General features: G+C 43.5%; 1 protein-coding gene across 25 annotated transcripts in view; it reads left to right on the top strand.

Annotated features, from left to right (window-relative positions):
* The first annotated feature begins 705 nt into the window (after positions 1 to 705).
* RIMS1 (regulating synaptic membrane exocytosis 1) overlaps positions 706 to 11,146 on the top strand; it is a 412,050-nt gene continuing 401,609 nt past the window's right edge. For all 25 annotated transcript variants that reach the window (XM_036317896.1, XM_036317895.1, XM_036317870.1 and 22 more), the window contains exon 1: positions 706 to 1,168. In XM_036317896.1, coding sequence (XP_036173789.1) covers positions 1,005 to 1,168 — 164 coding nt within the window. In that variant the 5' untranslated portion in view covers positions 706 to 1,004. The remainder of the gene's footprint in view (positions 1,169 to 11,146) is intronic.

The raw sequence follows: 11,146 nt of genomic DNA, 5'->3' as shown, positions 1-11,146 counted from the left end.
TACTGCATACAATGCACCCAGAAAAATCCAGGCTGGTGGAGGTGTGTGTATATCCAAATTGTTTTTGAAAATCACATTGTTGTGGCTCTAGTCTAGAGAGACACTTGACTAGTCATGAGAACGATATGGTCTCCGAGGGGAAAATGCATCCAGAGGCGTTCTGCCCTGCTGCTCAGAACCCAGTGGGTGCGCAAATAATCCGAATGCTCCACGATGAGGATGGTAGGGGATGCTGATGATTAACGCAACCCAGGAACAAACAGGGCTGGCGAGGATGACATAGACCAGAGACCGGGAAAGGAGGATGACTCACGGGTGAGGGGTACCTGGGGATAGAGCGAGGTGGGGCGCACGTTGGCGAGCGCGGGGGGGAGCGGCTGGGGCTCGCGCGGCTCGGACCCGGGGAGTGGGCGGGTGGGTGCCCGTGGGCGGAGCGGCTCCGGGACTGAGTGGCTGGCAGCCGCGTCTGCGAGAGCAGCAGCATCACCCGGGAGCGGAGCCTCCGAGACTCCGCCTAACTGCCACCCAAACTCTCCCTCTCCCTCCCGACGCCCCGAACCGGAGGCAGCGGTGCCTGGGAGCAGCCTCGGCAGCTGCGGCCCCGGCCCCGGCCCCGGCCCCGCCCCCGCCCCACGCGCACGCCGCGCGGATCGGCCGAGCCCCGCGCGCGAGCCCTCGCCCTCGCCCCCTCGCCGCGCCCGCCACGCCGCTGCCTGCCCGCCCCCGCCGGCCGAGGCTGGGCTGCGGGAGGCGGCCGGGCAGCCCCGAGCCTAGCGAGGGCGACCACAACAAAGGCAGCATCCGGGGCTGGGTGGATGCAAACAACCATGAGAGACTGGGCTCGCCGTCTCCCCGGCTCCGCTGCTGCCGCCGCTGCCGCTCCTCCTCCCGCCGCCCGGAGGGCTCCGCTGTGAAGCGAAGGGAGGCAGGGGCGCCGCGCTGCTGGGCGTGCATCCGAAAGGTGAGAGCCCGGAGCCCGAGGAGGGGGCGGGCAGGCCACGACCATGTCTTCGGCCGTGGGGCCCCGCGGTGCTCGCCCACCCACCGTGCCTCCCCCCATGCAAGAGCTGCCCGACCTGAGCCACCTGACCGAGGAGGAGAGGAACATTATCATGGCAGTGATGGACCGGCAGAAGGAAGAGGAGGAAAAAGAAGAAGCCATGCTCAAGTAAGCCACCCCCAGCCGCGCCACCCGAGCCTCCGTGCCTCCCTCGGTCCATTCACCACTCACTCACCCAACCCTCTGGGCTGGGTGTGGGGGAGGGGGCTGGGCGAGGGTGCGGGGTGCGGGCGGAGGCGCCCTCCTTGGGGCCAGGGGCTCTGGGCTTGAGCAGGGAAGAGGTTAGGGGGACCAGAGGAAGGAGAGGATGTCACCCAGCCGAGAGCCCAGGAACCAGGAGAGGGTGGCTGGAGACTGGGGTGCAGAGGAGGGTGGGGTGGACCGCGACCACCCTGGGGCTGGGATGTGGGGAAGCTGAGAAGAGCTGATCCCACCCTAGTGGAAGGGCCCTGGGTTGGGAGCAGGTTAGGGGGCAGGGGGTGAGTGGAAGGAAGGGGAGTGGGAAGAAGAGGTGCTGAGAATAGCTCCTCTGCTCTTCTTGGAGTTGTTTAGCAGGCTGGGGTTACCCCACTGAAGGGTGTCAGTATTGACATACGAAAAATGCTTATTTTTAGTGTTCATTTTGGGACTCATTCAAATCACAGAACAAGGTTGGGTCTTTATTGGGGGGCAGTTGCCATCTTTGGGAACCTGCCTCCCCAGACTCCCTTTAACCTTTTATGCACAGTCTTTTACACAAAATACCTGTGTGCAGTCACATTTTCTTACATCTATGTAACACCATTGACAATGCAAAGTTTGTAATAGTGGGAGAAGCTGATGGGGAGTCTGGTGTGAATAAAATAGAGGTTCCTCTTTACTGGTTTCCAAGAGACCTCCGGGGCCTGCTCAGTTCCTGGTGCAAGCAGTACAATAGGGGATTGGGAATTTGCATATGTCTCCCCTTCTTTAAAGTCCATCAGCCCTTCAAGGGATTTCTGTCCAGTGCCCTGTGTCTGGGGAGGGGACAGGCCCATAGCTGGTGGTGTAGGAGTGTGTGACACTGTGCTGCTTACAAGGTCCTGACACCCAGAGTCAGTTTAGCTTCTCCTTAGCATCATACCTAGAGTGGAGCTGAAGGGGACTTCAACTGCCTTCCCTTGGCAGGTCTTCATGTATTCAGGAAAGTTTTCAACTCAGGGGTGCGGGGATTTAGAAACCCCGCCTGGGACTAATTGCTTGGTGTTTCCCTGGTTGGGTCAGTAGTGTATCTGGGGGCACAGGATTGGCATGAGGAGCCAAAGGGAACCTGTTGCATCTGGAGTTAGCTGACAGCAAAGAAGGGGCAGACACAGAAGGGAAGAGGGGTGAGAGCCAGGCATGGAGCACACCCAACATGGCTCTCCCCACCCTCTAGGATTGCCTCCTGAAGAGAAGATGCTGCCACCAAAGGTTTCTTCCGCTTCCCCTCAGTGCAGCAGTGCCTCACAGGACAGGGATGGAGGGAGGCTGTGTTCATAGGCGGATGGGCCCCCCCCACCAGTGTAACTGCTACCCAGATGGGAGAGGGGAATATTGAGGGAGAGCTGTGGGTGCCGTGTCACAGCAAAAGTGTAGAAATCCAGTCATTCCTGCCCTTTCCATTGTAGACTCAGAAAAGGGCCATTAACTTGGAAGGCCAGAGCTGGCCTGCTTCTATCAGGAGCAGCAGGTTTCTGAATTCCCTGCTCCTTCTCATCCAAAAACTAAACCCCAAATACTTTAAGCCTGCTGCTTTGAGGAAGGCACAACCCTCGTTAACCTGCTGCCTGTCCCTGCCAGGAACAATGCTGTCCCTGGTGCTGCAGGCTTCCCCTCTCCTGAGACTGGAAGTAGTGGATGGTGTCTGATGGTGCTGTCTGTCTGTCTGGTTGTCAGTCCGTCTGTCCTCACTGGTTGCAGCCCCTGCCACTTGTTCTGGGCACCTTCTCTGCTGGTCAGGATATACAGGTTTGCTACTGTTCCCTTTGGTGTTTGCTGCAAACAGCAGGTGGATGGAGGCCTCCAGCAGCCAGTGAAAACCATGGGCTCCTGCTGGACAGGGTCCGGATAGGAAGGGGAAGGCACAGTGCAAGTGGTGGCCATCGTGCTCCGTCATTGGCTGTTTCAGGGATGGCGGAGAGTGAGGGATTTTAAGTGAGAGTGGGTGAGTTTTTAGGACAGAATCTCAGACCTGCTAACTGCCTATGATAAGATTGTATGGGCTTATATAGACGAATACAAATGAGGAGCACCATCCAACTCTTCGTGTCTAAAACATCTTTCCCGCTGCTGCTCCTGTGGCTGTTGTCCACTGGTTTGCAAATATGGTTCTTTTATAGCAAGGATTCACACAATATTGCAGTATGTGATGCTGTTATACAACAGTTCCCTATAATCCAGGACCTCTGCATTAACTTTATCAATCAGCCTCCACTGCTAACACCTCGGCCTTTTGTGCAGTGGCACATCGGTGAGTGTTTTGGAATACCAGTTTGCTGCCATGTAAGTGTGTCAAATTGACTGCAATTAGCGGAACAGTGTTGTACATTTTTCTAGAGTGCACTTTATGCCATAAAAACTGGGGATCGTAGGGGCTATTCAGATGACCCATAGGTTTATATAGGAGTTAATAACACAGTTAAAGGTGTTGGCCTTTTCTAAACTTTGCATAACAATAGATTGGAAGACAGGATGTTTTCCACAGGGCTTTGAAACATTTTTTAAATCAGAGATAAGCTTTTATGGTAATGCTGGGTCCCTCATATCACATATTGAGAAATTCACAACAGATCATATAAAGCTAAAGTTCTGGAAACAGAGCGATTAGACTTAAAATTCACTGTTGTCACCACTGCAGAACCATCACTTTGAGCTACCTACTGTGAATACTCTGTCCCTTCACAATGTATAAAAACAGACATTAATGCATAGAAGATAGAAAAGTGATGGGTAAATATGCCAAAGAAACTTTACAAAGTATCAATTAAAATATAGTTGTATAATTTAATCAGCATTGACTGTAAATTGCTACGTGAATTTGGTCTTGATAATGCCTTTAAATATATATCAGTGGAAGACAATATTCAAGCTACTTTCACCTCAAGATTTCAGGAAAATTTTTATTTGAAATTGTAAGTACTTTATTATAAAAAATAATTCATTTTGTTTACAGAGAGCACTGATTTTAAATACCATTGGTATATTACAAGAAATAGTTGACTCCTGCAAATAAATTTTACTGGTTGATTTAGTTATCTGAAAATAAAAGGTTTTTCTTAACCTTACTAGAGTTTTTGGTGTGGGTGTGTGCGTTCTGGAGACTTTTTGAAACCTAACTTCCTCAATGAATACTCCTTTAAGTAACTGTCCCCAGACACCATAAGCCAATATATTACCTGGTGGAAAACTGCATTATCTGGGACCTAAGTCAGAGAAGATCTCTTGAAGATCTAAAATCTTATTCCCTTTTTATAAATACTTCATAGAGAAAGGAGCTACAGAATAGTAGAGAAGAGGAAAAAAGAAATAGAGTTAAAGGGATGGTTTGAGAATGGAGACTGAGAACCATATTGGAATATTAAATAAAACTAACATTTATTGAGCATTTACCTCATGCTGGCCATTATCCTAAGTGGTTATTGACTCACATGCCAAATAGTTGAACTATGCTCAAGTTTAATATATGTATATTTGAATTCTCACAACAGTGTGCACAGAAGGTAAGTTAGGTCACACGATCCTTGATTCTTCATCTTACACTCAGAGTTCCAGTGATAACCTCAGCTGACTCACATGATGGCCCAGTCAGGATTCAAATCCAGATCTTTTTTTTTTTTTAAATAACATTTTTTTTATTACAATTGACATACAGTACAGACCTTTTATTCCAAATCCAAGTATGTCCCCATACACTACACTGTCCTACCAAAAGAGGCTTGTATTTCATCTACCTTTCTTCTCTTTCCTTAGTTTCAGAGCTGTGGTTTGGCAAAAGGTTAGGCTGATTCACAAGTTCAGCTGCTGATTCTAGGAGGGCCTGCAGCTTCACCCACACTCTCTTTAATACTTTTCCTGTGGATTGAGGGCAGGGGGATTGTCTCCAGTTCAAAGATAATAAAAAGCTTTGTGCTATGGTAGGAAGACCATTAACTTTGGATCCAAGCATTTTGGGGTTCTAGATCTAGTCCTACCACTTACTGTGTAAATGTAGGCAAGAAAATTAAACTAGGATTCCATGAGTTTCTATTTTTCTTATGAATCCTGAAGTTTGTGGTATGAATTGATTTATAAAGAATATTGACTTTGGACTTCTCCCTGTCTTTTTAACAGGGAACTAAACAGTAACTTTTCAAACATCCTTAATATCCACTTCCTTTGTGAGAGGAGAAAGAAAGTAGAAGGAGCAGAACTCTTTCTCCATTTTTGTCCCTCCAAGCAATTATACTAGTGTGGCCTGAAATGTATCCATAAGGCTCCATATGACAGACCCCAATTAGCAACTGGGAAGAGAAGGAAAAGTTGACTAGGGCAGCTGGGGGGAGGCGGGGGGGGGGGGTAAGGATAGACTTTCCATGTATGCAGGCATCCTGGTTTCCTTGGGGTTTGCAAAGATTTTTATATTGTACACCCCAAAATATTCTGTTACAATGCTGAGTCAGGATGGCTACGAAAGAAAAGGAAAAGGGTAATAGTAATGAGAGAAAGTGACTAAACCCTGAGAAGGGGCTACCTGTTCTGAGGGGATTCTGTGTTAAGTAGGAAACCACAAGAGAGGGAGAACTTACAACCTTTCACTCAGAGTCTAGTTTCCTTCACACCATTGATGGATAGGGTTAAATTTAGGGAAGGTTAACTGTAAAATCTTCTGGAGTTTTCCATTTTCAACAAATACCTATCTTAGTAAACGCGAATGCTCAGTACTGAGTTCTCAAATACTCCTGGAGAAAACATAGAAAAGGGAAGCTAAACAATGAAAGAGGTGAGGAGTTAAAGGGAATGGAGGGTAAGAGACATAACCATTAGTTCACATTTTTGCCAACCTGTCTTGACTTTGTTTCAACTGTGTTCCTTCTTAACCAAAACTGAGGGGGCACCATTGTTTAAGTAAATAGGTTACTAAATTAGAAGTAGAATATGGAAACCTGTGTGGGCTATATGTGCTGCTGCTGACTTGAATAGAAACACTACATCTTGCAAGTGTTATTTGCTCAACTTATTAAATTTGGAGAACAATTTGTGTTCAATGTGTATAGTAAGTTTCCTGGAAAGATGGCAAATATGGGAATTCTTGAAATAATATTGTTATTCTTCCATATGTGTGATATGTAGATGGACAGGTTTGTGCACCTGGGTTATATAGTCCATTGTGTTGCCTTTCATTTTATCTTTATGGTCTACTTTATATTTTTAAACAACTTTTTACATTTTGTCCTGTGATATGAGTTGGATGATTCAGAGCTGGTCCTGAAAGTTGAAGTAAATTTGCCTCCTAAGGCACATGGCAACTAGAGTAATAGAACCCAGGACCATGTACATGGACTCCAGGTCTTAGTGCTCTTGTAAGTCCTTTGAAAAGCGCATCAACCTGTGGGCATTATGGTTGTTTTCCCTCTTCTGTTGGGGGAGAAGACTGCCATATCCGAGTGCCTTCTGGTTACTTTACATATTTAAACTGCCTGGTGCTCCCCTCCTGATGAAAAACCCATTAGGCAGCTATTCGTTTTCTAATATTAGTAAAATTCCCAGAACTAGCCAGGTACCTTCCTGACCCTTTGCTCATGACATTTGATCCTGGAGTCCAGAGAATAAAACGTAAAAGGAGCAAGAGAAGAATTTCACATGGCTAAGTGACATTTTCTATCCCTTTCCAAGTCCTCCTGCCTCCACGCTCTAGATCTGGCCACAGGTGACTCATTAAACCCCCTATGCACCTGGGGCTTTTCTACTCCCCTTGCTGGATTGCTCTAATACCTTAGCAACTTTCCACCATCCTCCACCATGAGGTTATCTCTTCTCCCTACTATTGTTTTGAATTGTGAATTGTATTTATTAGGTAGACTATTTCTAATAAAGTATCATATCATCTACAATTCAACATTAAGACCCTCATTTCAGGTATTAGAATTGGGTCAGGCATTGGGGCTGTTTGGGCAGAATAGAGAGCCCTTTGCCGATAGCCCAATGTTGGCGTAGTTCTTCCTATGTGTTAATTGGTAGGTTTTAAAACTGTCACAGCAAAGGGAGGTGAGCATCAGGTAGTTGGATAGAGCAATGGACTAGATTCTGGCCTCCGTTTCTTTCTTTTTTATTTAATATATTTTATTGATTTTTTTACAGAGAGGAAGGGAGAGGGATAGAGAGTTAGAAACATCAATGAGAGAGAAACATCGATCAGCTGCCTCCTGTACACTCCTTACTGGGTATGTGCCTGCAACCCAAGGTACATGCCCTTGACCAGGATCGAACCTGGGACCCTTGAGTCCGCAGGCCGATGCTCTATCCACTGAGCCAAACCGGTTAGGGTTGGCCTCTGTTTCTTTATGTGTAAAGTGGAATTGTTAATGCTGCCCTTCGAACTTTATGAGGCTGTGTGGAAGAATCCCAAGATCATCTTTTCCTGTGATTATTACAGCTACTAGGGGTCCTGTGGAGATGAGTTCTTGTAGAAAAACCCATCCATCGTGTATGCTAGCAAAGCAGCATGGCCAGGGCTGCATCTACCAGTGTGAGAATTTGGCAAGGAGACAAAAGGTAAAATGAGTCCAGGATTTGATCTGAGGGTATATTTACCTTCTTCCTTTCTCATTAAATAGCTCATAAATGTGTTTTAGCACAAAAAGCAATGTGGGCAAAATTATAAATTTTGAAATACCTAAAAGGCAACAATCTTAATTCAAAAATGAAAAGAGAAAGTAGCTTTAGGTAATTTCCTCATCTCTTACTAGAAAAAAATTTAGGGAAACATTCTGATAATTTTAGTGTCACTGAATTTAATAAATTATTCATTTTCAAAATTAGTTGAATGAAGGACCATATACTTGTGAGGCAGTAGTTTCTCTTTCATGTTACTTTAGTGTTGGATAATGTAATGGATTATATGTGTTTAAGAATTTTTAAGATTTTTGTTCTGGATGTCTTAGGCTTTCTGTATATATATTTTCATACTCTTACATCAAGCTTATCTACACTTATTTTGGTCTAAAACAGTTTTCTGTGCATGACAAGAGGGGAATATACTGCAGAATTTACCTTAGATATTCCTACCTCTGTTGCTATCTTGTGAAAATTTCCTGTACACGTGAACCTTCATTCAAAGACAAAACAGACTTGTTTAAAAGGAAAGTGAATGTACACATTGTTTGCCCAGGACAGTATCTGTTTATGCCTATTTCATGGTATAATTATGAATAGTGCTTCTTTCTCTCAGCTTCAATCTGGATGATAAGTTATATGGTTTTCCTCTTTATAAATTTTGCTTTCCCTGACCCAAATTATTCATTTGAAACTTCAGAAAATCAATTAACAGTGATAATATATATTTTATCAATAATGCAAACAAGTTGTACACATAGAGTGATGACACTCATTGTTTGGTAAGTGGAAAGGCTTTTGCTGAGAAGGAGTTGTTATCTTTGATGGAGCCTCAGTAAAATGCTACCTTTTATGGCAAAGTAAAATTTCAAAACATTTTTCAAGTAACTGTAGCTCTGAATTACAACTGCCTACAGGACTCTCTGGGAAAATTCCCCTTTGGGCCTTGCAAAAAAACAGCCTGCATTTGGGAGAAGACATTTAAATAGATTTTTAGAATGTAGTATTTTGATAACTCCTCTTAAGTTTAGATAGTAAAATAAGTTAATGTTATAGAAAGTAATTTTGTGCAATTTGTAAGTAATTAATGTGCTCAATTAGATAGTAGCTCCTTTAAAGAACCATAATGAGCCAAACAGATACCTTTGTATGATATAAAGGGTAATATCTTGCTAATGATTTATATATTATTAGTGTACACATTTCCCCATTGTTATGTCAGGTAATTATTGTCTCTATTTACATAGAGAAGGCATGTGAATTGAAAACCAATTAAGGTGTCTGTATTGTCATATAAACATCTCACACAGTTTAGCTATTTTTAATGGGCTCTCATGCATGGTATGCATATTTCCTAAAGGGAACTGCTACAGTAGTAGTTATTGATGAAGTTTTCTGGATATATTTGTTAGACTTTATGTAGCCTATTTAATTAGCTCCCAGCTCTCTGTGCTCAAAGCATTCTGATTGATATTTGAGAAGTGTTTGTACTCTCAAGAATATCCAGTTATTTTAAAGTTGTAAGTAATCAGTACACTAGCCTCATGTGCCCCATTATTGTTCTGACCACTTAAACATAGCTCTTAACAAATGCAAGGAGAAGGTCTTTACTCGGGTGGCTAGCTGTTTTGTTTTCAATCTATGGTGTTCACATTTTAGAAAACTAGGCAGATGGTGTCTGAAATATCTAAGGAATGTATAAATCAATGTATCAGGTTTTTTTCAAATATATGCCCACATACAGGCATTCGATTCATGTCAGAAAGATTACTTAGTGTATTAGTAGAAAGAGATGAAAACAAAAGTAAAGTTAATCGAATGGCTTTTCCTTTTATATTTCACACAGCTTAGCAGCTTTATCTTCCTTAGCTATCTCTGTCTTGTAATATATTGCGGCTTAAGTCTTCTTACCTAACCCTTCTTTTATAGGGGGAAAATGGATATATTTTACATCCTGGTATCTGAAATTAAGGGATATTGAAATGAGCCGGCTCATTTATTTTGGATATTAAAATCTGGGTAACGGTAAAAATTGTACAGAGAAGATTCTACTTTGACACTCCTCATGATCATCATGAAAATTTTCATAAAAACATAATTTAAGAAAATCAAGTATTCTTTTAATTAAGCTAGATATTTTAGTTTACCCAAGTCTATGTACCCTAAGCCAAATCTAGCCACCTAATATATAGCAACCTTCAGTAAAATCTTGATACTAGTCTGAAAAAGATACCATTGTCTGAGTATTGTTCCAGACACATTTATTAGAAAGGTATAGCGTGATATTTGGAGCTCCAAAGATCTAAGCTGTAATAGTCACTATTGAGTAGAACTATGATTGCTAATTAGTCAGGTGACTATTGAGCCCTTCCTTCCATAAAGGCAGCGTAGTTTAAGACTCTTGGAGAAACACATACAATAAAGCAAAACAAAACAAAGTAAAGCAAAAACACAGCCCCCAGGCCACAAGGAGCAGATAATTTATATAGTAAGGTAGTGCAAATTAAAAAAAAAAAAATGACATGTAATTTCCTACATGTCCCTATTCAATCTTCTCTTTACTCTCAAATGTTGGCCTTCCCTTTGGTCTACTCTCAACCTTCTAGTCCTCCCATTTTATGTGCAGTATTTGGTCAATCTTAAGCATATTCCTGGCTTTAGTCATATATTAAATACTAGTAATTCCTAAATCTATATTATTGCATTAGAATATTCTTCCAAATTGATGTCCTTAACCACCTGCTAAATATCTCTACCGGGATGTCTCATAGGCACTTCAGACTGATTGTGACCCATCATAAATTTATTGATATTCTGCCTAAACATGATGCTTTTCTGTAATCCCTGTCATTATGGTAGCATCCCCATTGCAACTCCTTATTCAGCCACCACCAAATCCTACAGATTTTATCTCCTTGGAATACTTTGGATTTCTCATTTATTTTCCAATTCCATTGCCTTTACCTTAATGTTGACACTCATCACGACTCACCTGGCTGCCTGCAATCACCACCTAATTCATTTCCCTGCCACCAGTCAGGGTTCCTCCCACCTGATGTTCACACTGAGGTCAGAGAAATCTTTCTAAAATTCATCTGATTATGTCCCACCAGGAAGACCCCTTTGCTTCCAGAGTAAAGTTTAAAATTCTTAATCTGTACCTTGCTCTCTACCTCCTTTCACTGGTCTGTGCACAGCCTTACTGCACTAGTTCTCAAGGTATTGCTGCTTCACAGCCTGGTGACTCCACTTGTGTTTTTCTCTCTGCCAGGAATT

The sequence above is a fragment of the Myotis myotis genome, unplaced genomic scaffold, assembly GCF_014108235.1.
Source record: "Myotis myotis isolate mMyoMyo1 unplaced genomic scaffold, mMyoMyo1.p scaffold_m19_p_7, whole genome shotgun sequence".
Taxonomy (NCBI): Eukaryota; Metazoa; Chordata; class Mammalia; order Chiroptera; family Vespertilionidae; genus Myotis; species Myotis myotis.
Note: the sequence above shows the minus strand (reverse complement) of the source record. Positions and strands in the feature narration are given on the sequence as shown.